We start from the raw sequence: 27,916 nt of genomic DNA on the forward strand, positions 1-27,916 counted from the left end.
GGAACACACACAGAGTGCAGCAAACCAGAAAAGATGCAAACTATTTACTGCCCAATAATGCCTGGCCAGGGTGAGCTGATTTTGTGTAGAAAAGGGAGCAGCAGGGAGGGGGCAAAGATTAAAGCTGGCTGGAAAATAGGTGGGTTTGTTTTGATGGAAACTTTATGGATTGCTCAGGTGTGGAAATGACTTCACTGCAATTACACAGCTACATAAAAAGATTAAATAATCATCAGAAAAGAATTCACATTCCTTGTTTTATTCGATGAAAATGTCAGTTTTGTTTCAATTATTCAGGAGGTGATACAGTTGTAGCCCTCTGGCCACTGTGATAAGATCAAACTGCAAACAAATAAGAGAATGGTGAACGGAAAGAATTGGAATCACAGTTCCATCAGTGTTTTTCAGGATACATTTCAGGGTATTTCCTGTACATTCCAGCACATTTCACAGTATGAATTTAGAGCAGAACATCCACCCATTCCAGTGCATAATTTAAGTTCTGAAAAACAGACACACATCTCTGCAGCAGGAGGAGCTGCACTGGGCCCTGCAGCACAGAGACTGTCAGTGTCACACAGCAGCTTTCAGGCTTTTCTTTGGCTAACATCACTTGGTTAACTATTTATTTACAGAATTAATAAACTAATTAAATAAATTATTTGTCCAATTAATACTAGTAATCCCAACTGTCAAGGCCAAAAGAATGCTGAACCCTGTGGTGCTGTCAAAGGTAGGCAAGAAGTGCAAGATGAAGCAGAGCCAACATCCATGGCCTGTCTACCCCAGGATTCCCAAAAATCTGAGTCAGCAGGGACGTGGAAACTGCCTGCACTGGCAGGGAAGGAACAAACCTCTGATCCCTCTGATCTGGAAGAAACTGAAGGGCTGCACATCTTTCACAATCAAGTTCTCAGAAGAGCAAAGGAGAAGCATAAACTGATTCAGTGAGAAAAGAGATGAGCAGACAACAGGGATTTAATTCCTTATTTAAAGCTGCAATCCCTTACTCTGACACCCAGTTGCACAACAGACCCTGAGCCACACCATGAGTCAGGGAGGGGAAAAAATCACTAAAAAGATGGGAAGGAAAATTTCCAGCACCTCATCAGTGACAACAACACAGAACTTGTGGAATACCTGAGAACGGAGTGAGAAATCAGTGCAGCCATGGAGTGAACACTGACACCGGTTCAGAGTACCATGGATGCTGGTGAGAGCATCCCCTGGGAAGCAGCCTGGGAAAATCCCCTGGGAATCCCCTGGGAAGCAGCCCATGCCCAGCAGCAGTGCAAGAACCTCTCGGTGTGACCGTACCAGTGACAGGAACCCTTCCTCCACGTGAGCTTCTGGCAGACACCTCACGTGAGAAAGATCCATTCACCATAAAAAACGAGTTTGCCAAACAGGATGGTTCACCTTCTACTGGTGAGTGGCTGGTGATTATAACTGAGATTTTTTGTGATTACCAATTTCAGAGGCTTAAAGTGCTGAAAAAAATTAGTGTCAGATTAACGACTGCACATCAGACCACAGAGAGCAGAAATCAGGGTTATTTGTTGGGTTTTGCCAGGTTCCTATCACACAACCAGCACTTTTTCCATCTGTATGTAAACCACAACATAAAAAAACCCCAAATTCCAGCTGTAGCTCAATACACAACACACAAGTGCATCGCCAGCCCCATGTCCCAGAGTCCACCTGAGCAGTTGCTCTTCCCAGATGTCTCTCACAGCTCGTGGGAGTTGGAGTGAGGCTCTGGAAGTGTCTCAATGTCACAGTTCTTGATCAGCTGAAAGAGGAACTCCACCTGTTTCTCATAATTCTCGATGGAGATTCTCTCATTCAACCCATGGATCCTGAAAGAGAAAAGGACATTTTTCAGTCCAGGGTGAATTTCTGACCCACCTCTACACATATCTCCAGCACCCTGCTTGGCTGTTGACTTCATAAAGCAGTGCACAACATAAAAACACAGCAATATACACCAAAAACTGCACTGTAACCAACCCAAATGTACTTGACTTAAAGGCTCACAGCCCAACAACTAAGTCTGGAAAAAAATCTAAAAATCTGGAAAAAATCCTCATGGCCCATTTCTTGGCCATTTCTGTCACTGTCCTGTACAGCTAGAACACTCAACTCCTGCATCATCTGCACCTCAATAAAATGAGAATTCTAATTAAACAATCCCTTGCATGATGATGATGATGATGTTATCACTTTGCTTCAGGAAATTTCCAGTTTTAAGAAGCAAATCAATTCAGAGTGGCAAGTGTCCAAATATATGGATAAATCTCCTGGACAAGGCCAACTACCAGAACAGCACCTCTCACACTGCTGCAGCACACAGAGGATCCACTCAGCTCCCCAGAACCACTGGATCAAACACCTAAATGACCCTGCCTGCATTTGAAGGAACAAAGAGCCAGGGCTGACACTGTCCCAGGGTTATTTCCATCCCCTGCTGGTGCAGCACCCAAATCTACAGGAAATGGGTGGCCAAGGTACACAAGGCTGGGTTTCCCTCTGCCCACTGCACATTGATCTCCTCCTCTTTTCCTGGGCCCATCCCAAGAGCTGCCCACGTGCAGAGCCCAGTACCTGGGGAGATCATCCTGTCTCAGGAGCAGAGGGTTGAACCTGTAAATGCCCTTGGTGACGTTGGTGAAGTGCCTGCTGTCCGTGTTTCCAATGCACGTGCCTGGAAAACGAACCTCAGGTTTATTCTGCAGGAGAGGAACAACTGGAATTTCGAGAATGACCCACCTTTCCCCAGGAGAGAGGAAAAGCATCTGGTAACAGCTCTGTATAACCACTGCCTGCACCAAAAGCATCACTGGAAACATTGATTGGTGCATCCTGGAGAACATTCTCTCCTTCAGGAACAGGAGCTGGACACACAACTCAACCTAAGAACAGCCCTGACACTCAGCCTCGCCAAAAATTTAAGCTTCAAACTTAAATCCAGCAGCTACTGAGCTAGGAAGGAGCTGCAAGAAAGGGAAGGGGCTGGGATCATAAGGAACAATACAGAAAAGCAGGAATGGCTTTGCCAGCTATGAAAACAATAAAAGAAGAACTAAAGCAAGAAGACCTCCTCCTCCTCTCCCTCACAATTCCTTTCTTCCCTGAAGAGACCCCTTTTTATGTGCAGAGAGCCCAATTCAGGCTCATTGTTTCTGCCAGCTTCCTGTTTGCTTTTTTACTTCCACTACTAAAAAACAACATTAAAACCTTTAAAGCAAAAAGAGGGAACGGAATAAAAAGAGGAAAAAACAGCTGTTTCCAGTAGTTAACAGCTGGGGTGGAGGAGTACACAGCAAATGGAAACGAGGCAGTGCCCAGGGAGGGAAAAGCAGAAGAGGAAACAATAATCATCATGTGCCTGCTGTTACCTGGGACTACACTGTCAACATCTGGGAAAGTGTCCAGGATGGTTCTTTGAAAAATATGGACTGCAAATGTCTGCTCATCCCAAGGACTGATGGGCAGGGGGTCAAAGGCCTCCACCACATCGATCCTCACTCTGTCATCAGCAATGGTGTTCCTGACTGTCTCCAGCACCTGTGGGTGAAACACAGAGATAAAATGAGCACAAGAAATGAGAATGCAGCCCTTAGAGACATCAGCAGATGTTCAGCTTTCCAGAAAACATTTGTCTGTGAACTGTCAGTTGTGGCTGTAAATAAGGACTGAAACTGTGTCAGTCTCTCTTCCTCTTCTGAGGGGATGGCTGATACTTCAGCTGAATTTTTTAATCAGATGCACATCCCTGCTTCAAGGTACTCCTGATCTGCTTCAGCCCTGGAAGGCAAGTGCTCAGCCTGCTGCTCTTGGAAGTTATGGCATCCAAATAATCCAGAAAAAGCTTCCAGAGAGAGAAACTTCCAGCAAAGGCTTGGGAAGGGGAGATGTTTTGTACTGACAACATTTCACAGCTGCCCTGGGTTGGACAGGCCTGTCAGCCCTGCTAAAGTGTGCAGGATTCCCAAACTCCCACAGGTCACAGACTCAGTGCTCCCATTCCATAACCACACGTGATCCATGTGCTCCTTGGCACAAACACTGGTGGGATCTGATCAGGGGTACCTCAGCAGCCGTCTCGGCCGAGTGGATCCGGAAGTTCACCGTGGCTCTTGCAGAGGAAGGGATGACATTTACCTGGGAAAAAGGAAGGACCAAAGTTTAAAAGGAAGTTAAAATGAATAAAATGCCAACTGCAGACTCAGAACTGCTCAAACAACTGCAGGCCTCAGATGCTTCATTGTTGCCACCAAGTGCGATGTGTCTGTGTTAAAACACTGTAAATCTTATCTAAAATGCAGATAAATACACAAAGAAATACTCATCAAATCAACAAAAATGAAGTTAGCTCTTACTTACATAGAAGTTTTCATCTTGAGCTAAGCCCTCTCCCTTCAGAAAATTTATACTGAGAAAATGTGAAACTTTATTTTGGGGGTTTTTTTCAATTGGTATTTTTACCTCACTGTCATGTTACTCTTCTTATCTACAGACTGAATATTTACAACTTTGTTAAACAAAAAAAATGCATAATCTTAGAAAAAACCCCAAGGAGCCAGGGTGTCACTTCCCTCCTGGCCACTCCGTGTCACTGTTCAGCCACTGCATCTTCCTTGCCCAGTGATGCTTTTCAGTCACAGATTTTTTTCAGAACACACCAAACACGGGCTGTTTATTTTCCGGGGCTTCAGTATTTTTGGACAGTTCCACCTCCTTATCAGGGCAGGATCTGGCTGTATCAGCCAGCAGCTGTTATCTCAGTCCAAGGTGCACATTTAACCCACTTAAGGCAAACACTGGACCTGTGCTACAAATGTCTGGGGGCCAGGGAAGTGTTTGTGACTGTGACAGTTTCAAATATCGCCATTGATACTTTGTAGGATTATACAGAAACCACATTTTCTTGTCTATCCAAAAAATATTAACAATTTTAACAGAAGATCAGACACTTCTGAAAGGAAGTGATTTTTCAACTGTAGCCAAATCCAAGCCACATCTGAGGTCAGAATGAGACCGTGGCAACACACAGGGGCCACACTGATCTTATAACTGGATATAAACAGCTGGAAATGAAATGTCCCAATTGTCTCATCACAATTACATGGAGCAAAATCCCAATGAGAGTACCTTGATTCCTGCATTAAACATGGTGACTGCAGTGGTCGTTCGAATCAAGGCATTGGTGGAAGGTTTCCAGGCAAGGACTCTGCAAAAAAAGAAACAAAAATTTTCAAAGAAGTTGAATATTGCTAAAAGATAAGCACCATAATTTCACAGAAAATAAGCTGAATGATGGCTTATTCAATTAACAAAGTGGTTATTAACAGGAAACCACTGTATTATCTAAACCATAAAATAACTGATTTCCTGGGAAGATTAGAAATGGCTTCATCTTTTAAGGGTGAGAGGCTGGGGATGTTTATCAAGCATCTCTTTTCTTACCTGCTGACAATAGGTGAAAACAGCCACAAATTGCTCATGATGATGTTGAGAGGAAAGCTGAACTAAGGAGAAGAAATAAAACCACAAATCAGGAAGTTTTTATTTGTCAAGAGCACGGCGGAGTCACTTGAATATGGATGAAACAATTCCAGCAGAAACAATAATCTGGGAGAAAGGCCAGCTTTTTTATCCTTCCTACATAACTGTGCTCTAAATTCATCCCTGGGTTACTCTCATGGAAATCTGGGAATGAAATCCTGCTTCTCTCCTCACCTCTGCAGCAAGGTGCTCCATAGTCATGAGCTCTGGCCCGTGGCCAAACAGGTTGCGCAAGGGACTCTGCTCCAGCCTACAAAACAAATCAACATTTAAAAGGTAAGAAAACAACTCTCTGGCTGTTATCGCTCCAGAAGGTTGTCAGGAATTTGATTTGTGACATGTATCCCTGTTACTGGAGATGCAATCACACTCTCCTCTCCTCGTAAGTAGATGTGCAAGCACAGCTCCACGGATTTCTGGGCATTCCCGTCATGTGCAAAGATTTCCTTTGAAAAACAGCTGAAAAAATCCCAAAGCCTGACTCCTAGAAATACACAGAAACCCAGAAAAATAGCACACAAATCCCACCATGTTTGGACATACTCGGTTTTTCTAAAATATGTTATTTCTTAGCCAATTTGATATCTACACAGAGCTGTAAAGAGATGATTTCTGCAGTCACATTACGACTCTATTCCATGTTTATTGGCTTGGAGAATTACCAGCTGAGGTAGAAGGGATGTGCAAGAACAAATTCCAGAGAAATCCTGCCACCCAAACAAAGGAATCTCTGTTGCTACAGAGTAAATTAGGGCAGACAGCACTTGTCTTGCTTTTAAAGAATTGGCTGACACTCGGAAGAGCTGAAGTGAAAAGATTCTGCAGACACCTGGCAATTGTCCCTTGGCTGGGAGTTGCATTTCTGCCCTTCAAAATGAGGCTACAGACTGCAATTTCAAATACAGAACAGGAATTTGAAAAAGACTCTATACATAAAAAATAAAAAAGTCATATATCAGTGACTTAGGAGTTTTTTTGACTGTCTTTGACACTGGGTGACAGGGAAGCTCTCACCTGGACATGGCTGCTGCCAGAATGCCAATACTTGTCTCCTTAGGAGGAAAGGATGAATGTCCTGGCTCTTTTTCCACAGTGAAGTTCAGTGTCATTGAACCTTTTTCTGTGACAGCAATCCTGGTCAATATCAATCAATCAATCAATCAATCAATCAACAAATAAATGACTGATGTAATTCCAAACACACATGCACAGAACGTAGATAAAAATAACTACTCTGCATAGTTTCAGTATGATAAAGACCACTCAAGCAACAACAACAAATCATTAACCCAGTGTTTAGATCTCTGGAGGACTGATGTCTTGGCTGCTTCTCCAGCGAGCAGAGCTCTACAGCACAGAATTAAAATGCTCAGCAGAACATTCTGCCTCTGCCAGCACAGCTGTGATGGACAGCAGGCAAAGGCTGAAGGTCCCTGCCTTGCACTTTATGCCACTGCTGCTGCTCCAGCAGCACCAACACAGCCACATGCTTTGAAAACATTCTGTAGGGGCATTAACTATGTCATTTATCACTAATTAATGACTGGAAATGAATCACGTTCATCGTGGTCACTCTTACATAGCCACTGGCTTCTTCACTCCTGCAATGATCCCATCCAGCACCGCGCTTCCCTCGTCCAGCAGGAAGGAGAGCTTCACTCCTCTGGCTTCCAGCAGAGCTGCCATTTTCCTTCCTCCCTTCAGACCAGACACCTGTGGAATCCAGGCAGAGGAACTGATCAGATCCAGCCAGAACACTGGGAGCAGAACTGGAAAACACCTTGCTGTTGGCTACGGCACAAAGAATGCACGAAATCCCCTGGGGAACGGCTCCAGAGCAACAACAAAAGACCCGTCCAGGAAAATTAATTGGAGATTGTTAATGGCCTGATAGCAGATGAATTTATATCCATGATGAGTGCTCTCATTGATGAGTCACTGACTGCTGCTTTAATTTCAATGATATCTCAGAGCTATAAACTCCACAGATTAGCAATTTCAGCCCTATTTATTTCAACTATTAATAAATCTCTCTCTTTAGATTTTGACAATGTGTAACCAAACCCTCCTCACCCATCTCTCTGTACCACTGGAACATTTTTGCCAGTTCTTCCTCATCATTTGGCACAACCATGTGAATCTCAACCCAGCTTTTCCTGTCTCCAAAATGGGATTCCTGCTGCACGTTCCTTGCAGAAAAGAATCTGAAGTGACACCCTCTGGTGTTCTTTTCTCTTTGCCCATCACACCAAACCCTTTGTGAACGTCACTCCAAGACAAACAGCCAACACATAACTTGTGACCTGGGGCCTGACACAGTATCTACCCACAGAACCAAGGAAAACAGGAAAGACCTTCCAACTAAACAGTGTTTAAAAATTAAGCCTTGTTACCTACAGGAACAATGCAAACAGGTTGTAGGGAAGGGAAGGGAAGGGAAGGGAAGGGAAGGGAAGGGAAGGGAAGGGAAGGGAAGGGAAGGGAAGGGAAGGGAAGGGAAGGGAAGGGAAGGGAAGGGAAGGGAAGGGAAGGGAAGGGAAGGGAAGGGAAGGGAAGGGAAGGGAAGGGAAGGGAAGGGAAGGGAAGGGAAGGGAAGGGAAGGGAAGGGAAGGGAAGGGAAGGGAAGGGAAGGGAAGGGAAGGGAAGGGAAGGGAAGGGAAGGGAAGGGAATACCTCCTCATCGTGGCCAATGCCAACGTAGAAAGAGCGGCGGGGTCTGTAATTCCTCCTCAGCAGAAACTCCAGAGCTTGCAGAATGCCCTGCAGGAAAAGCAGAACGTGGTGTGCCATCCCTGTGTGGTAACAAGGAGAATAAAGGCAAAAGAATGCAGTGTGATGGAAGAGAACTGGGATGCTCTCACAGCCCTTGTGCTGTTCACAGCAAAGCTTTGATTTCTACAGCTCCCACTGGGGATATTCCCATTCCCTGGAAAAGACCCCGCAGTGGTCTCGATCAATAATGCTCTGACAGGTGCCACAGTGCCAGGGGAGGCACACAAAATACAGAGCAGCTGGTTCTGGCTGCTGCTGTCAGGGACAAACTGCACAGGGAGCACCACAGAGTCCAAATTATCCAAGGAATTCACTGGTCCCCAAAAGCGCCTGTCACACACCCAGATTGGCTTTCACTGGAGCTACCAAATCCAGGGATTTTAAGGAGCAGCATGTTTTGTACAAGGAGTGCTAAGATGACAGAAACAGAACAAAAAACTTAATCTGAAGAATGAGAAATCAAATCTATCGTTTGCTATGGCAATAGATATAAAACCCAATATATTTGCTCTATTATTCCATCTCTCTTTTTCAATTTAAATTACTTAATTATGCACATCTCACCTCTGTCTTGTCAGCACCCATTTTTTGCCACGTTCACTGAAATTGCTGATTTTTTTTTTTGGCCATTTGTGGAGTTACTTGTGCAGTTCACAGCAGAAGGAAGCACCACCCCAAACTTTTAAGTTTCAATGGTTTGAAATTGATGATTAAACATCCTGAAACTTTCTAAGAGTGTGTCCAGTGTGAGACTGGTTTGCTAAACATCTGCTCAAATTTAAATACAGGGCTGCCATGGAAGTAATCCTCAAAGTCACAAAGGGCCATTTTCTTTAATAATTTTTCCAACAACCTTTTCCCAATGAGAAAACCTTCACAGATCAATCTTTTCTGAATACATTCCTCCCAAATGCATTTAGTACAACAGCTCTTTGTTTTGCCCCAGGCTGGATAAAAGATGCAGGGTTATTTGCTGATCCTATTAAATAAACAGAGTTTAATTTGAAACTCAAGCCTTTTCAAAGGGCCAATTTTGGCTTTGAGTGCCTGTGTGACACCTGGGAAAAAGGAAAAGGTCTATCCCTGGCTTCAAGCACAGCATTTGACAGAGAATAATGGAATGGAATGGTTTGGTTTGGAAGGAACCTTAAAGCTCATCCAGTCCCAAGGGCAGGGACACCTTCCACTGTCCCAGGCTGCTCCAAGCCCCATCCAACCTGGCCTTGGACACTCCCAGGGATGGAGCAGCCACAGCTGCTCTGGGCACCCTGTGCCATGAAATTTTAAACTGGCATTTAACCAAATACATCTGCATTTGAGTACGATTCTCCTGATTCTTCAAGAGTTTTAACCCTCTTTTCTTCAGTGAGGGGTCACTCCACTCCCTGGGAGAAAAGTGCAGGGCTTAGGAATTTCTCCCTAGCAGAAGGAGGGGCGAGAGACACAACACAGTGAATTTCAAGAGGATGGATTTCTCCCCTCTGCCTTGCCCAGGCTGTGTCTTTGTGGAAGGACATTACCAAGCACACGTACAATGGCAGAGTTTTTGTTATCCAGCGTTCCTCGTCCATAGATGAAACCTTCGTGCTCTGCAGCTGAGAAAGGAGGGAAATCCCAGCCCTCGGGGGGAGCAGGCACCACATCCATGTGTGCCAGCAGCATATAGGGCAGCAGGGCAGGGGCAGAGCCCTGAACTGTAAAGAGGTGGCTGTATTTCCCAACAATTTCATGTTGGATGAACTTTGAAGAAAATACAGCCGGGAAGACTGTTAAGAAAAAAAAAAATTAAAAACACATGTAAAAGAAAAAGTTAACAATAATGGCCAATTTTAGCATTATCCCATAGAGCTGTCACCTAGGTAGCACCAGGGGGGAACTGTAAATAAGACTGACCACAACAGAATAGAAGTTCTCACACTTTTACCAATCCACCTCATTTTGTATTTAGAACTTTCCTAAACAAACCCAAAATTCTTGCTGAGCAATGCTGCAGCTCTTTTGCAGGGAGCAATGATGCAACTACCAAAAAATTAGGTTGAAGCAGCACCAGTCATCCTCCTTTTATTTTTTCATGGCATTTAACTATCTCAAGGACCAAAAACCACCATTACAAAAAGTCTTTTAAACCTTTTGGGGCCATTGATACCCCCAAAACACTGTTGCAGAGGGGACACATGTGTGACATTCCTGACAAGCCTTTCTTCAGGAAAAATATAAAGATCTGTTCCCTTCTATTCAGGAATGATATATGCTCTCTTCTATTTGTTTATGAAAATGGAATAGAGCAGCAGACAGTGCCAAGGATGGAAGTTCAGTACCTTTCTGAATGTAAGTCCCAAATTCTGCCATGGCAGTTGTATTCAGATCCTCTGGAGACCTGGACACGGTTGGGATTTTAATGGCCCCTTCAAAGAAACACAGAACAGAAATCACTCAGCACTGAAATCAAACAATGCTCCAGTTGCACTTCAAAAGGGGGAAGAGTATTTATGTTCCTGAATATTTTCCAGGCTTTAAACATTATTTCACAGCACAGCACGAGCTGCCACAATCGAAAAAAGACTGATGTGCTTCAGCTGGGCTGTGCACACGCAGCCACCAGCATTTCCTAACAGCTCAGCCAAGGTATCTCTCCAGATAATTTGACTCCACTTTTCATGCTGAAGTGTTGAACGATATTGTTAGAAATGCTACTGTCCAGGAGCAGCTGCAATTTGCTTGGGTGATCTGATTCCTCAGAGTCGTGAACTCCTCTGGCAGCGGAACAGGCCGCTGAGTTGGCAGTCCAAGGTTCTTTCTCAAGAGTAAGGCATGTTGTGATGGTTATTACACCTTCCTACTGCTTTATAAATTAACATATATAAACACACAGGGCTTTTGTTGGCCCTTTTGGTCTGCCCTGTCATTCAAACAGGCTCTCCAACATCCAGTCCCTGTCCTGCAGAACATGGGAATAACTTAGTCCCAGCTGCCTTTCCAAAGAGCAGCTGCCAGGTGAGGTTATGGATTCTTTTGAGGCCGTGTGATTCATGAATTAACACAAAAATCTACTGTGAGCTTTCATTTTCCCATTAAAAAAAGAATGCAAACATGATTTGCTAGGCAATAAATCCTACAAACCAGCAAGGTATGAGGTTTACACACAGGGCTTTATCACTTCGTGCCAGATTGTGGTTTCCTGCACAGTGCCAGCCCTCCTGAGAGCTAAACCCCTTAAATCTTCTACGTCAGACAGCACAAACACCCCAGGACTGGTCACAGCAGTGAGCAAGAAAGGGAAAAAATTCCGACAGTGACTTATCCAGTGGACAAAGGGATGTCTGGAAACGCCGTCATGGGTGTCTGGCAAAATTCTGTGTGTACGAGCAGGAAGCAGTGGAGAAAATCAACACAGGGCAAGAGTTGGCTCAGAAGAACCACAGGATCACTGAGATTGGAAAATCCCTCCAGGATTGAGTCCATCCTGTGCCCGATCCCCACCCTGAGCTCTGAGTGCCACATCCAGGTGACACCTCCAGGGATGGTGACTCCAAAAATCCCTGGGAAGCCCCTGCCAAGGCCTGACCACCCTTTCCATGAGGAAATTCCTGCTGATGCCCAACCTGAGCCTCCCCCAGCCCAGCCTGAGGCCGTTCCCTCTCCTCCTGTCCCTGTTCCCTGCGAGCAGAGCCCGACCCCCCCGGCTGCCCCCTCCTGTCAGGGACTTGTGCAGAGCCAGAAATTCCCCCTGAGCCTCTTCTTCTCCAGGCTGAGCCGCCTCCCAGCTCCCTCAGGACTCTCCAGGCCCTTTCCCAGCTCCCTCAGGACTCTCCAGCCCCTTCCCCAGCTCCGCTCCCTTCTCTGGACACGCTCCAGCCCCTGCACGTCCTTCCTGAACAGCAGCGCCCAGAACTGGACACAGCGCTCGAGGTGTGGCCTCAGCAGTGCCCAGCACAGATTTTTCAATCACTTCCTTAGTCCTGCTGGGAGCCAACACCCGGTTCCTCCCCTGGAAAGCACCTGGGGAGCGGCCGCCTCCACACCCGGCCCCCCGTGCCCTGGATCTCCCCCTCAGGAGGGGGCTGTCCGGGGGCGAGGGGGGCTCACAGCGCTCGGGCCCCCTCACCTCGCAGCGCCTCCTTGAGCTCCCGCCGCTCGCCGGCACTGAGGGCGGCGGTGCCGGCACTCCGTGCCCAGAGCCGCGGGACCCCGGCCGGGGCTCGCAGGACGAAGGCGCGGAGCAGGACGGCGGCCGCCAGCGCCAGCACAACCGAGCCCAGCGCCAGCAGCAGCAGCACCGCCGCCCGCCGCCCGCCCGCCATCGCTGAGCGCCGCCCGCCAGCAGCTGACGGACGGGCCCGGGGCCAATCGCCACTCGCCCCGCCGGAACGACGGCCAATGGGATTGCGCGGGGGGCGGGCTGGGCGCCCCCGGGGCTGCTGGGAGTTGTAGTTTGCAGCGGGCATGGCGGCGGGCTGCGGCGAGCGAGGAGTTACGGAATCGTTTGGGTTGGAAAGGGTCTAAAAGCTCGTCCCGTTCCACCCCTGCTGTGGGCAGGGACACCTTCCACTGTCCCAGGTTGCTCCAAGCCCCGTCCAACCTGGCCTTGGACACTTCCAGGGGTGGGGCAGCCACAGCTGCTCTGGGCACCCTGTGCCAGGGCCTCATCGCCCGCATGGGAAAGAATGTCTTCCCAATATCTTGGAATGCTGCAAAAGGATGAGGATTAAAGGAGTTCCCGTGGGGAATAACCACCCTGAAGCTCAGTGGGGCCACAAGTGAGGCAGAAGGATGCCAGGACTGGGCCAAGGGACAGCCCAGGAAGTCCCTGTGTTGTGCCAGCCCCGCTCCTGACAGACTTTAAATCGACCTGCTTTTCAAAATGTGTCACTTCTTCCCTTGATTCCACCAGCTAGCACGATGGAACAGTTCTTATTCCCTTCTTTACAGCTGTTCTGACCTAAATGAGAAGATTTATCCCACCTTCCCCTGGCGTTAACTGTCCCAGGATGCCAAAAGCCAGATGGGAACAGCCATGGAAATCCTGCCCTTGAGTCAGCAGAAGAAGCTGATGATTGTTTACACATTCTTTATTATCAAAAAAAGAACGAAACCAACATTAAATTAAATAAATTACAAACATTTCTGAGCTGGTTATACATCATGCATTTACCAAGTAAGGCTTCAGAGCCAAAACACATCAACCTCACTGTTACTTAAGAGCAATAAGGGAGATTTTTTTACTGGAAGCTAAATTTTTCACCAGTGTGACTTTGAGCTTCCCTAATTCTCTGCCCAGGTACTTGGGAATGATGACTTTGGCCACATTGTGCCTCCAGCAGTGCCATTTGCCTGCTGATGTTACATTTATTGCCAGAGCTGACCCAGAATTTGGCTACAGAAATGGGATTTCTCTCTGCCTGGGTCATGATTTGCAGGAGAGTCACTGCTGCTGTTTCTGAGCTGTTTCTCTTCACATCCCATCCCAATTCTTGTAGTGAGTTCAGGAAATACAATCTGTTTTATGCCTCTTCTCTGAGGATTCCTGCATTTGGCCTGTCAGACCCCAGGCTGGGAAATCAACCTCCTGTAATGAACCCTGAGAGAAGAGCTGGGAGTTGGAACTTCCCTCTTTTAGTGTGACGCCACCTCAGAGACCCAAAAATATTGATCAGGACAATTTCTTGTTGCTCTGCACCAATTTCTTTGTTGCCTTTCTTTCAAACCAGCAGATGAAAGGAGCTCTCAGGCAGTACAAAAGACCATGAGGAGTTGCCCTCAAAGATCATTTAAGAGGCTTAATCTCTTGATTTTGCCTTGTAGGACAAGCTGTACATGGAGATTCCTGGAGAAACCACTGCTGTCTAAGATTAAAATAAGTAATAACCATCGGCTAGTGGGGTTTTCTACCCTCCTTTGGTTTTATTACTCTCGCCTGCACCACATAATCAGAAATTGAGGTAGAGAAATGGTGACTTAGCTATTGAGATGTTACATAAAACCAAACGGGCAGGGTGCTGATGTTGTTTCCTTTAGTGACTCTCTCGCAAGGATGGTTCAGGAAGCTCTATTTTCCTTAAAAATGAGACATCTGGGAGCTGTAGGAAAGCCCCACATTCTCTTCCCAGGAAGCCTTCAGCAATCAGCTCAATAATGTCTATGTACTTCAAAACTGTCATTTGTAGTATTTTGGAGTAATAAAATAGAAATAGCATTTGAAAATAAAATCCACTTTCATGTACTCAACCCACTGGGCAGGCAGGACGATGAGCATGTAACAAGGAGTTCTTATTTCTGATTCCAAGCCTGTCCTATTAATAAAAATAAAATTATTCATTTAAGAAATTAGCCCTGCTGAGAGAGTACTGAGGTCTTTGGGGTGTCAGAAATACAGCACTGGTTCAAGGCAGTGTTTTTTGGGATGCTGGGACACAGAAGAGGAGAGGCAGAGGCTACAGAGACACGCAGGGAAATCCGGGGGGCTGCAGCCACAGACACCCCCGGGGTCAGTGCAATCAGAGAGCAGCAGCCCCTGGCAGAGCTGCGCTGCCACGCTTGCCAGAGCCACTGCTGCTCGTGAATCCAAGCCCTGAAAGGCTTTTAGTATTTGCTTGTATTTCACTGCAGTGGGGAAAGAGGGAGCAGGGACAGGGAAGGAGCAGGATGCCCAAATGATGCAATTCCAGCGTGGGCAGAAGGATTGTGAGGGACAAAGGGGTGGCTGAAGCCCTTTGAGTTCAGGCACCTGCCTCCAAACGAGCTCCACTTCTGCAGCCCGTGAGATGGCATCTCCTGAGCTCCTGCTTCCCCGGGTGGCTGCTGCCTGCTCCAGAGCCCGCTGCTCTGAGCGCCGCGAGCAGAGCGGGGAGGAGGGAGGGATTTGGCAGCTCTGGAGGGTGGTGGCCCCTTTGCAAACCCGTTGCATCCCCAGGTAGAAGCACAGCTCTCCACGGAGGGGTGGGAGAGAGGAGTCTGTTCAGGAGGGTTTGCCCGGTGCTCCCCGTGCTCACAGAGCTGTCTGGGTCTCTGAGTGGAACATGCTTCCAAACATCTCCTAAAGGGCACAGAAGAGGAGCAGGGTCAGGGCTGGTGCCAGGGCACAGCCCCAGTGACACAGCTCAGTGTCATTGTCACACAGAAACATCCCCAGGAGCTCCAACCCTTCCCAGCACTTCTCCATGCAGGAAAGCTGGAGGCTGCTCTGCTTCCAGCTGGGCATGGACAGCATGGGGAAGGTCAGCCCTGGAGGGGATCTCCTGCCAGGGCCCAGATGTGGGTGCAAATTGCTGCAGCATTAACCAAGTCCGTGCTGGAAATCTTGGCTGGTGACTCTTCTTTCGGGCGTGAACCCAACCTGGTTCTCCAAGTTCCCCCCAGTGCATGGAGACCACAACTCTGCCTGAGCCTGAGCTGTGGGGCCCAGAACGGATTGAAGGATTCCTCTGTGGGGTAACCTACCTGCTCCTCATCCAGCTGCCTTCCAGAGCTCCTCAAGACAGGGATTTAAAATTATGTTTGCAATTAGCTTTCTGAAGCACTGCAGTTACTTGCAGTGGCACAGGGAATTTCCCATCTAATCAATCCCAGTTAGAAGTTCTGATTTCTGCCTCATACCCATGGCTGCAGTGACCCCTGGCACTGCAACTCACCTCCTCCAGGTTCTTGTACTCTGCACTGCTCTCATCCACAGACTCGTCATAGATGGAGAGCTCTGTCTGGTTCGGCCTCTATGCAGGGAAGAGTCAGGTCCACAAATCAGCAGAGTGCAGAGTCAAAAGGAATGAAAACAGTGGCTAAGCCAGGCTTAAAAGGTGACACAGGCTCGAGGGAAATGCCCAGGAGAAGGGGCACAGAAGGAATCCTGCTCCAGGTGTTTATCTCCTGTGCCTGGGCTGGTGTTGGCCTATCTCTCTGGTTTGATATGAGATAACCTTAACTCATCCTGGGGAGATAACTGGCTGCCACTGGTGCCAACTCCAAGTGCCACACCATAAACCGACCCCTGTTTGGGGACAGAGCCTGTCTGACACTGTGCCACCAGCATGGGCCACATTCCTGCCTTGGAATTCCTCCTGTGGAGTATTCGTGGATGCCGGGACTATTCCAGGTGCACAAGCTTTGCCTTCATTTCTGAGGGCCAAATTCTGCCTTTGCCTGTTCCAACCAGCACCAGACCGAGGGCACAGTGCTGGAACAGCTCTTCTGGCTCCTCCAGGCTGGGACAACATTCATCCCTCAGCTAAGGGCTGTGTAAAACATTGACACTTCTGAATTCCCGTGGAAATCCATTCCAGCAGGAGGTGCCCAGCCCGTACATGACAACTGCAATATTAAATATTTTGCTGGGTTTTGCTTTACCACTTAAGATAGACAAAAAGCTTTATTAGGTGCAGTTATTAGTGATTTGTTATTCCTGCTTTGTGCTGGTGCAGCCTGGAAACCAAACAGGAGAACCCTGTGGGCTGAGGGAAGACTGGGGAGCAAATTTACCTCTTCCAAGATGGGCGGGTGGACAACTTCTCTGATACTGGCCAGTGCAAACAAAACAGCGTCGTGGATGGTCAGGAAGATGTGACTTCGGTCCAGGCCTCCTTCTTCAAAGACTCCCCCTGTGCTGATGTCGTTGTACACCTGGGCTGGAGAAAGGAGAGGCAGCTGAACAAGGAGGAGAGGAGGAATTCTGGGGCTGTGTGTGGCTGGCATGGTCCTCTCTGCTAAGGCCAGGCTCAGAAGATGCAGCTTGGCAGCAGAAATGAGTGTGGGGATCTGTTTTTCTGCATGCTGAGTGTGGAGATATTCCAGCCCCATCACTTCCCAAATGAAAGCACTGATTTCACACACAGACATCAGTGAGTCTCTTTCCTTTCTTCTGTTTTCTTCTTTTCTCTTTTCTGGCCTGGTCCAACAAAGGACTGACATCTCACAGTTTGAATAAAGAACAGAAAAAAGATGTGCTGTTTGTCAGGAGCTCAGAAATGGGGGAAGATCACGTGGAAATGTGTTCTGTGGGGATTCTTACCATGCACGTTTGCCAAGAACACTTTAATCCCAATCTTCTGGTAGCTGGAACACAACTGGAAGGGATGAGATGGGAGAGAGAGGATTAATAACCCTGCTGCTCCAGCTTTGTGTTTATGCATAAAGTCTTCTCTCAGGGCTGGGGCTGAAGGAGAAAATCTGGGATGCAGAAGGAGCGAAGCCAAACAATTGAGGCACATAAACACCTTCATGTGAGAGAGCAGAAGGTACCCAGCTGTTGCCTGGCTGTGTTGGCAGTACAGAACTAACCTTGCTCAGCGCTTTTGTGCCCATCAGGTCCACAAAACACACCCCACTCATGTCCAGGATGATGGTGTGGAAGCTGATGTAGGGCGGTGCTGTCAGCACAGGGTCGGCGTCTGCCGTGGGCAGGACGCTGAAGGTGCTGCCCTGCAGGGTGGTGCTGCTGCCCAGCTCCCCGGGGCTCTGGCCTGGCCCAGCCCCGTGGGCAGCAGGGCGGAATGTGATGTAGGAGATGCTGGCACCATTGGCAGTCGTCTGGTTGTTGTTGGTGTCTGTTGGGGAGGCGCTCTCAAAGTCCTTCTGGAGCTCTTGCAAAGACAAGGTCTGCAGCAGAGAGGAAATGCAGTCAGGGCAGGGCACAAGGTGAGGTCCTGGCAGGTGAATGCACCTCTACCCACTGCTGGGAAGTGTTTTAATGTGGACTAACTCCAGCCTGGTGCTAGACTGTCTGTCCCTTGGGGCTGGATATAGTCAGGATAATTTTCATGATTCATTTCTTTCAGAACTGCTCAGCATTGCCAACCAAATGGGGCTGGGGTGACTGAGAAATGGGCTTTGAAAGGGCACCTTGGAGCTGACACATCCCCAGAGAAAGAGGCCAGAGCTGCTTGGTTTCTGCAGATTGTTCACCATATTTCCATTCCAGCCTCCCCTCCAGCTTTCCTGCTCCCAGCCACTCCCGGTTCTCCTGCATCTCAAGGTTTGGGGAGGAATGGAGATGTAGGTGGGGAGGAAAGGAGGTGAGAGATGAGAAATGCGGCCAGGAAAACAGTGCAGAAAATCCCATGTGAAGAGGAGCTGTTTGATGGGGACACAGGGACCTTGTTGGGAACTCAGGAGCTGAGTTACCTTGTTCTCCCTCAGCAGGAATTTTGGGAGCTTTGCTGGTGCTTGTGCTGTGCCCTTCACCTGCTGTTTCACAAATTTCCTCCTGGCCAAGTACACCTTGCCAGGATCCACCCCTGTCTGTGGGAAAGAGAGATTTGTCTTTAAAAATCTGTTCCAAGAGTCAGGAGCTGCTGATCCTTTCCTGGCATTTGCCCAGCCTGGGCACCCGCTGTGCACTGGAGTGGGGCGATCCTGGTGGCAACCAAACATCTCCTGGAACTCAGAGTGCCTGCACATGCAGGGACAGACTTGGAATAGCAGGATACCCCTGTTTTGGCAGAGCTTGGAGGAGGAGCCTGCCAGGATTCAGGCACAACCTCTAAAATGAGCTCTAAACAGCCCTGAGGGTCAAGGAGAGGAGGACTGAGGAGTAGAGGATGGATGTGACCACTGTTCATGATCATCCACAGCTTAATTATCCTCGTGTAGCAACACAGGAGAGAGCGAGGGCGGTTTGGGATTAGCTTCAGGCAGGGATTTGTTGAGGAATTGCTCACCTTGGCTATAATTTTCTCCCGGAATATCTCCGAGTTGGCGAAATACAGCGGCGAGCAGTAGGTGACGATTTTAATCCCATTAACTTCATGGACCTGCACCAGAGACAAGAGCTCAGAGCAAGCCTGGGCACCAGTGGCAAGGAACAGCATTTTCTCTGAGGATGCTTTATCTTCAGCTCACCTTGTTGTAGGTTTTGGGGTTCTTGTAGATGTCAGTGGAAGTCACCTGGCCCAGGGCAGAGCCGTTGCGGCTGCAGAAAAGAAGGGATCAGCATTAGGGGAAGAAAACTGCTTCTGCTTCACATTCCACCCCAGGATTTGAACATTTGCCTTATGAAATCACTTGCATTTCATCCCTGCAGAGTCTACAGGGCAAAAGAAAGAATCAGCAGTTTGAGATGCCAGACTGGGAAATATTAATAAAGAGCTTTGATGGATTAAAAATGGTGTGAAAACCTCACGCCGGGGCCCTGCACACAGACAGGGCTCGCTCTTTCCGTGAGCAGGACTTTGTGCTGGGAACTGTGTGGGGTGAAGCAAATTCCTTGCGACTCCCCTTGCCCTGGGATGTGCACGGGAGCGGGAATGCAGGCAGTAAATTAGCGCCTGCCATTCCTGTTTGCACATTCCGGGCAGGACACCTGCACTCCCCGGGGCTCCTGCCGTGCGTTCCGCGGGCCAGAGGTCGCTTATAAAAATCATCTGTCCCTCCTTTCTGCCCCTGGGAGATCTCCCGTGCTTCTCGTGGCCACGGGGGTACTTACAACTGGGTATGGAAAACCACAACGAGCACGGAGAACCCCACGCCCACCGCCACTCCGTAGGGAAGGCTCAGGAAGAAAGCGGAGAGGAAGCTCACGAGCCAGACCAGCTGCAGGGAGAGAAGGGGAGGGAAAAACATGGCAGGTCATTTTGCTGAACCATGGGCTAGAGGATGTGGATGGAAATGGATAGAAAACGGGTGGAAAACGGGTGGAAAATGAATGGAAAATGGGTGGAAAATGAGTGGAAAACGGCTCTGTGCTGCTATCCCAGACTCCCAAACCCTCCCAGCTCAACATGAATAGGCCAAGCCCTGAATTCTGCAGCTGTTCTAATGCTACAGTTTGGATGCTTTGGAGTGAACCATCCTTGCTGGGAAGTTTGCCAGGAGCCCCAGTTTCTTTTCAGCCATAAGAGCAGCCAGGGCGTTTCTCCACATGTTTCTCCTGCTCTGCTCGTTCCATCTGAAAAGGATCGGCCTGGCTCGTCAGGAAAGGGCTCCTGCAGATCCCACCATCTGCTGCTCCCTGCTCCAGCCCCGAGCAGCTCCTGCTGTCAGTCAGAGGAGTTCAGAAAAAATTGGAAATCATCTCTCTGAAAACTGCCTGAGCACCTGCTGGAAATGGCCTGAACAGAGAAGATTTGATGGCCAAGTTGGCAGAGGAGACCAAAAGCTGCCCCACTCCAGCTCAGAGCTCTGCCATTTGTCATTTTTATGTGTTAGCACTCAAGCATCTCCCTCCATATGAGATCAGTCCCGCCCTGCATTTAAACATCCCCTCTGAAAATCATTATCCGATTCTTTTAATCCCATCCTGAAGATTTATAAAACCTAAGTTTGACCTTGGATGAATCAGGGTAACTTTGATGACTTCAATATCTTAATTTATATTCATTTAGTGTATAAATGGCAAGGAAGAACTTCCCTCCCTCCCTCCCTCTCTCCCTCCCTTCCTCCATCCATCCAGGCTTTGTTAGAATTAGCTGGACTTAGCTGTCCTGAAACACAACCAGCATTAAGGTGATGAACACCAATGGTCTGACATCACCCAGGAACGGTGCTCCCCGTTTTGGGACAGGACACTGAATCTAGTTCAAATTCCAAGGAGATTAAGGTCAGGGGAATCCCGTTCACTGCATTGGCATCTGCCAGGACCTTCCTCAGGCAGCACTGTCCATCTCCACTCAGCCCACGCTCAGTGTCTGCCCAGGCTTTTGGGCTCTCTGAAGCCTGTGGCATCCATCTGTGCTCTGGTAAAGGGGCAGCAACTTCCTCTGCCCTCACCTGAGCTGCCAGAGCCCACAGACCTCCCCTCCCAGCCAGCAGCAGCAGCAGAACCCCTTCAGAGATGTGCCCAAATTGATAACTCATCCCTCCTCCAGCACTTGTTTGAGCAGGATTTTGGGAAAGCTCTTCATGACTCGGGCCAGCCCCTCTGGACTCCTGATTGCCCCGATAAGGGGGGTTTGCTGGGCCTTGACAGGATATTGGCTCAGTGTCCACACACGGCACTCAGCCGTGGGAGTCCTGTCCAAACACTGTCTTTTTCTGTCAGACATTTCCAAATTCCGTTCTCACTCCCCCGCCACCCCCTGCCTGGGTTTATACATCAACCAGTGCCTGGAGTCCTTATCACACTGAAGGGCTCTCCTCACCCTGGAGGGCCATTGTGTGAGTTTTTAAGTCATGACTCCCAGATATTGAGCAGGGCCGGTTTGGCTAGTTCTGGGCAAACAGGCTCTGCACTTGATTGGCATTTAAACACAGCAGGTAAGAGTTCAGGCCTCTGTGATATGTGCTCTGAGCAGCAGGGTGCTCAACTGGGCAGGACAGGGAGCACCATCCCACCAAGAGAGCCAAACCCACCTCCTGTGAGGGATTCATACCCCCAAAAACCCCACAAAAGACTTTTTGCTCATCCTGCCCTGGCCAGGTGATGCCTCCCGCCGCCTCAGGCACTCACACAGTCCAGCTTGCTCTTCTTCCACAGGTAGAAGGGGTCAGCCAGCTGCTTGAGGGAGTTTTTCAGGTTCACGGCGATGAGGGCCCCCAGCACAGACTGTGGAGGAGAGGTTTGGTGTCAGCCAGGACATGGATGTGCCACGTTTGGCAGGGGATGCTTTTCTGCAGCATCTGCCCGCCTTGGGCCAGTTCCATCACAAGGGTGATGCTCACAAAGATCTCACTGGCATCTGGGCAGGGTAGTTGGGATGATTCTTTCACTCTCATTTACACTTATATTTGCTCAGAGAAATTGTGGCTGCCCCATCCCTGCCCAAGGCCAGCTTGGAGCAACCTGGAGTAGAGGAAGGTGCCCCTGCCCATGTCAGGGATGAGGTTTAAAGTTCCTTCCAACCCAAACCAGCCTGGAATTTTGTGGTTCTGTGATTCCTGCCTCCAGACACCCAGTGCAGACAGGTCCCCAGGCCAGGAACAAACCGTCCCGTGCTGCCGTTTGCATCAGGAGTTTTTTGGAGCGAGGCTGTGCCTTTGTTTGGGTGTGGAGAGCGTGTGTTGCAACGGCTCTGCCTGCACAGATGTTTGTGTTACCTTTGGAAGAGGCTCCAGGTAGATTCCCAGGGACAGCATGGTCACCATGACCACCAAAGCCACAAAGAAACTTGCCACCTGCAAAGAGGAAAGAAAATCACTTCTGCAAACATCAGGGCTTCCCAAAGCTCCCCTGGGTGTTCCCCCTCCTGCTGCTGCAGCCAGGGGCACAACTGGGCACTGCAGCATTTTATGTGAGGGGATGTTTGCCTCTGAAAACAGGCTGGGGTTTGCAGATCTCACAGATAACCCCAAACTTCCCTCACTGCTCAGTCCAGGGGGCCGGGCTGGGACTGCGGATTGACAGCTCTGCTTCTGTGCCCAGCCCAGAGAACCATCCAGGGACCAGAATGGGCTTGGGGAGGGAGGGAATTCTGCTTTAACAGCAGCGACGTGAAGCACTGGTGTGTGAAACTTCTCCAGAGCTGCACAGCCACGTCAGGCTGGCAGCACATGGCAGCTGCAGCGCTTTGTGCTGTGGAGGGAATGCAGGCGGGAGAGGTGGAGGAGGAGAAGGAAGAAGAGGAGGAGGAGGATGAGGAGAAGGAGGAAGAGAAGGAGGAGGATGAGGAGAAGGAGGAGGATGAGGAGAAGGAGGAGGAGGAGGAGGAGGAGAAGGAAGAAGAGGAGGAGGAGGATGAGGAGAAGGAGGAAGAGGAGGAGGAGGAGAAGGAAGAAGAGGAGGAGGAGGAGAAGGAAGAAGAGGAGGAGGAGGATGAGGAGAAGGAGGAAGAGAAGGAGGAAGAGAAGGAGGAAGAGGAACTAACTTGGGATTTTGCTCCTGCCCCATCCACAGCGAGGGTGACGGAGAGAGCACAGCAGATCACGTGGATTTTGAAGAAGGATCCGAAGAAGTTGCTGCAGCCCAGGGCCAGCATTTCCTGTGGAGATGTGGAGAGTGTCCATCAGAAAGGACAGCTGCCCTTCCTGCTGACACGTGGCAAGAGAGCAGGTGCTTGAGTCTGGTTCATGTGGCCAGGGCAGGCTCTGGGCTCCCTGCAGTGCATCCCAGACTCTTTCCTTCCAGTAAGGTCTGGGATAGGCTCTGGCTTAGCAGGGAAACCTGGAAGCACAATTCCACACAAACACGTTGTCATGTGTTGACACACTCAGGGCAGGGCTCCATGTGGTATGTGTGGCTGTTGTTGAAAGCTGCCACTGTGCCAGGGATGACAAAAGAGGATTATTTAATGTCCTGCCTCTCACAGTATCTGGGTGACACACCAGGAATCCAGGTCTTTCTCTGCTCCCCAAGAGGTGCATGTGCCTCGCCATGTTTCAGCAAGCTGCGAGAACACTGACTCTGGAGGGGGAGCAAGGCAGAGAGCCCAGCCTAAAGCTCCTTTCCCTTTTCCAGCCTCTCTGCAGCCCACGGGACAGGGCTCTGCCGTGTCCTTTCGCCCCCCACATGGCACAAAGCCACGGAGCCTCCACGGGAGCAGCACGTCTGCTTTGAGCCGAGCACGTCTGAACGCTTCCCATTCACGCCGTGAGCTTTTCCCTTCACGCCTGAGAGCAAAGGGAGCAGCTCTTGGCTGCCCCAGCCCCAGCAGTACCTGGTTGGGGTCCACATCGTAGCCATGCTTGGCTGCCAGGGTCCTCCCCATGGCCAGGTTGATCACGTAGCCCACGATGGCGAGCGAGAACGCCGTGCCCACCATGTCCTTCCACTTGCTCACCAGGGGCAGGGTGGGCTCTGGGAACCTGCACGCAGAGGGGAGGTGAGAAGTTGTGACACCGCTGTCCAGGGGCTGGGTGAGGAGCTGGAGGGCTCGGGAATGACATAATCCATGCCCACGCTCCAGAGGATGGGGGTGGTTGTGTAACAGGGCACACTGACACTCCTGGAAGGGGACTCGTACACCTGGGAAGAGTGAGGTGTTTTCCAGGCTGCAGGAGGAGGAGGAGGAAGGAAAACTGTCTGGAAGATGAGTCAGACCTGCACAAGCGCTTACCCCATGCTGATCTTCCCCACTATTGGCATCCCGTACTTGTCGGGCATGTCGAAGCTGCCGGAGATTGCGGTGGCAACGATGACCTGAAAGGACAGGGAATGAAGAGCTGCAAGCAGGAAGAGCTGAGCTGGCTCCGAGCATTAACCTTGCCGTGCTCCCAGAGCTGACAGAATAAAACCAGCACCAAATCTGGGCTGGGAAAGGCGAGAACAGTCCCAGGAGGAGTTGTGTTCTTCACCCTCAGCATCACCAGCATGCAGGTGCAGGGATGAGCATGAGGATGGCCCAGTTTCTGACCCCGAGCCACGTGGGGTCTGTGTCACATTCGCTGTGTAGATGCCCTACATGGTGGCCCTGCTGACAGCAGCAGCGTGCCGGGGCTGTGAGGCGAGGGGAGGGTCCCAGGGACAGCCCAGGTGTCACTTACAATGATGATCTCCATCGGGATGGGCATCCGGATCTTCTTCATGTACTTCAGGTTGAGCTCCTTGACAATGATCAGGAGCACAGCACTGACCAAGGCGTAGACCAGGGAGGCCAGGTTGGTTTGGGGCAGACCTTTACAAATGTCAATGAATGTCTGAAGGGGAGAGAAGAGGAGAAGGTGTCACGGGGAGCCAGAGACTCAGGACAACATGGACAGAACAACGGACAGCACTTGTTACCATAATCAACACTCTGAGATGTGTGAAGTGCTAAAAACCCTCTGCAAAGGGATCAGCCCCCAGCCCTGGGCCTGTGCCGGTGCTTAAATGCAGTTCAGCACAGGATGCATCCGTGGAAGATGCAGGAAATCCCAGGAATGGGCAAACCTGCTCAGAGGAAACTTTCCTGCTGCTAACAACTCTGCAAGACTCCTGCTGTAACCCCAGATCCCAGCCCCGTTCCATCACGTCTCATTAAAACCACGCACACAGGGCTCAGATAACGCTGGATAGGGAACACAGCAGCAGCCTGGCTGTGCCGGGGCAGGGATTCCCCTTCCCTCCACCCTTCCCTCGTCTCCTGGGCCCCGTTTCCCTGGCAGGGGAGGCAGTGAGGCTGTGGTGGGGGGAAGGTCGCTGTGCAGAGCCCCCACTTACGTAGACGATAGCTAAGGGCCCGGTGTAAGACGGGACTGTCAAGCCGAAGACGTACTTGAGCACGGAGATGAGGATCTGCAGCCCCGCCGCCGTCATGAAGCCCCTGATGAAGGACTCGGACAGGTAGATGGCCACAAAGCCGAACTGCAGGAACCCCAGGCACAGCTAGGGTGGGACAGAGGAGGTGTTGGCAGAGCGGTGACACCCCCGAGGGACGCAGAGCCCGCGTGGGGCAGGGTGATCCTCTGGGAGAGCACACACAGCTCTCCCACCCATGGCAGGGGTGTCCCGGGGCAGGAATGGGGACGGGAGGGCTGAGGGTGCCATCCTTGGTGGTCCATATAGAGAATTCCACCCCAAGACCAAAAAATCTCCAAAGATCTCTGTTCTGGAGGCATCGTCCACCCAGAAGTGGGGCCTCTTTGAGCATCTGCCACCACCATCTCTGCTCCAGGGAGGGCTTGGCTGGCTCCATGTGGGCCAGAGGACACAGCAGAGCCCTCACCTGGATGATGGCTGTCAGGCAGGCCAGGGTGGCAGAGATCTCCAGCCTGGCCGCCTCCAGGGCCGTGGTGTTCACACTGGTCTCGTTGGTGGTGTGGTTGAAGTACTGGAAATCCGACTCTGGAGCCAGCTCATTGCAGATGTTGCCAACAATAATGCTGATGACAGCAAAGGTCCCTGCAGACAACACAGGGAGGTCAGGAGTTCCCTCTGGGGACAGTCCTGTCCTGGAAGGCTCCTGGGCAGGCGGGGCTGTGCAGAACGAGTCCCTCAGCCCATCCTCAGCCCCACGGCGGGAGGTGGCAGAGGGTCATTGGGGTGACATCCTGCTGTGCAGCCAGGATCGGGGATCCCACAAACCCCTGGCAGAGCAAATGTCCCAGTTCTGGGGCACACCAGCATTTAACTGTTCTGTGCAGACAATTCCTCACCTGGGACCATCTGATGGATGCCCCCGAGGAAGAGGTAGGTGATCAGGGGGAAGAAGGAGGAGTAGAGCCCGTTGACAGGAGGCAGGTTGGCCAGGAGGGCGAAGGCCATCCCTGGAAAACATGAGGGAAACAGGCAGGGAAATATAGGGACCACCAGGCTGGAGGGAGAGCTTGGGGTCATCAGCAAAAATACGAAACCCCTCCCAGGTGGGCATCAGCATCACCTGCAGACCTTTACTCGAGCTGGCAAAGTGTTATTCCCTCTTGGAGACCCAGAGGGTGACGCTCCTCACCTTGCGGCACTTGGATTGTCCCCGCACTGAGCCCGCCGAGGACATCAGGCAGGATGTAGTCCTTGATTTTGTACTTGGGAAGCCACGCCAGTATTGGGAACAGGCGGAAGAGGGTGAGCTTGAACCGGGAAGCTGAACATCTGGAGGGGAGATAAAAAATAAAAGTAAATAAGCAAAGAAGGGAGGAAGCAAATGAGCTGGAATTGGGGAAGGATCTTCCCAGGAATGTCTCAACCGTTCTCCCTCACCATATTCTGAGCCCTCTCTTTCCTGTATTGTTGCCTTCCTTCTGAGGAATGGAGATAGATTTCCAAGAAAGTGATCAGCAGGGTTATTAACCTTTGTTTGCATAATTATAAACCTTTCTTTAAGGTGGTATTGGTTTCAATCAGAAAGCTGATAGAAGGAAATCCCAGCTGAAAAGCTTAAAAAACCAATCCACACACCATTCCCTGCATCACCAATTGTGCTTTTTCCACTATTAAAAAAACCCTTGGAAAGCAGGACCCCAAATCCCAAATGCACTCAGTGCAGACTGTTCTGCTGATTTGCCAGCAAAGAGCCACCAACTTCATTTTCTTCAGCCCAATTTGCATTTCTCCCATGCCTTTCATCCACCAAACCCCTGAAGACCGTGGTTTCCCAGGATAAAAACGGGATCTGCGCCCCCAGGTGTGAATGACACCCCCCCAGTTCCTGGCTAAATCTGGTTTACATTCTAGCGCATTCCCTGTTACCTGAAAAGGTTTCTCAGTTTCTCCCCGACGGGGTAAGTTCTGCTTTTCTTCTCAAACTCCTCGTCGAAGAGGCTGACGGAGTAGGCAGGACGTTCGATGACATAGCGAGGCCTGGCCTGGCTCATCTCTGGATCATTTGGATTTTTCCCAAAATAAAATTAAAAAAAAAAAAAAAAAAAAGAAAAAAAAATTAATAAATAGAAAGAGCAAAGCCAAGAATGTGGCTGGAGTTGGCCCCACCTGCGGTACAACAGAGTGGACACCTCCAGCCTCTGGAGCCCTCCCCGAGCTCCTCCACCCTAAATAGTTTCCCCGTGGCGGAGAGGCAGGTCCTGGGAGTGGCTTCTCCCAGCTCCAGGGGCTGCTGCTGCTCCCCGGCCGCGGGAGCTTTCCCAGCTCTTCGGAGGTGATGCTAATGAGCGATGCTAATGAGCGATGCTAATGAGCGGTGCCGTGCGAAGGGACCCGAGCGCGGCCCGGATCGCCTGGCAGGCGGGCAGGGGTGTTAATCCCGGCTCCGGGAGCGCCTTTTTGCCTCGGGCGAGGCACTTGACCTTTCCCATGCCTCGGTTTCACCATCGGTGGGGTTGGCAAGGCTTTGCCAGGCTGGTTTGG

General features: G+C 50.1%; 2 protein-coding genes across 2 annotated transcripts; both read right to left on the bottom strand.

Annotated features, from left to right (window-relative positions):
* Positions 1 to 243: 243 nt before the first annotated feature.
* On the bottom strand, positions 244 to 12,656 carry PM20D1 (peptidase M20 domain containing 1). Its single transcript, XM_068995804.1, has 13 exons — positions 12,446 to 12,656; positions 10,659 to 10,745; positions 9,874 to 10,106; positions 8,242 to 8,328; positions 7,148 to 7,281; positions 6,583 to 6,702; positions 5,743 to 5,818; positions 5,470 to 5,531; positions 5,155 to 5,233; positions 4,093 to 4,164; positions 3,399 to 3,567; positions 2,605 to 2,704; positions 244 to 1,859 (listed from the first exon to the last, which is right to left on the bottom strand). Exons 1-13 carry the CDS (start codon positions 12,639 to 12,641, stop codon positions 1,730 to 1,732), a joined length of 1,545 nt encoding a protein of 514 aa, XP_068851905.1. The 5' UTR covers positions 12,642 to 12,656; the 3' UTR covers positions 244 to 1,729.
* A 782-nt stretch (positions 12,657 to 13,438) lies between these two features.
* SLC26A9 (solute carrier family 26 member 9) lies at positions 13,439 to 27,426 on the bottom strand. Its single transcript, XM_068995742.1, has 20 exons — positions 27,302 to 27,426; positions 26,565 to 26,704; positions 26,272 to 26,382; positions 25,842 to 26,017; positions 25,337 to 25,501; positions 24,682 to 24,834; positions 24,255 to 24,337; positions 23,856 to 24,003; positions 23,067 to 23,180; positions 22,300 to 22,377; positions 21,713 to 21,808; positions 19,751 to 19,857; positions 19,168 to 19,237; positions 18,987 to 19,079; positions 18,451 to 18,567; positions 17,608 to 17,925; positions 17,339 to 17,393; positions 16,810 to 16,955; positions 15,969 to 16,046; positions 13,439 to 15,373 (listed from the first exon to the last, which is right to left on the bottom strand). Exons 1-20 carry the CDS (start codon positions 27,424 to 27,426, stop codon positions 15,326 to 15,328), a joined length of 2,421 nt encoding a protein of 806 aa, XP_068851843.1. The 3' UTR covers positions 13,439 to 15,325.
* Positions 27,427 to 27,916: the final 490 nt, after the last annotated feature.

This window comes from Aphelocoma coerulescens, chromosome 26, assembly GCF_041296385.1.
Source record: "Aphelocoma coerulescens isolate FSJ_1873_10779 chromosome 26, UR_Acoe_1.0, whole genome shotgun sequence".
Taxonomy (NCBI): domain Eukaryota; kingdom Metazoa; phylum Chordata; class Aves; order Passeriformes; family Corvidae; genus Aphelocoma; species Aphelocoma coerulescens.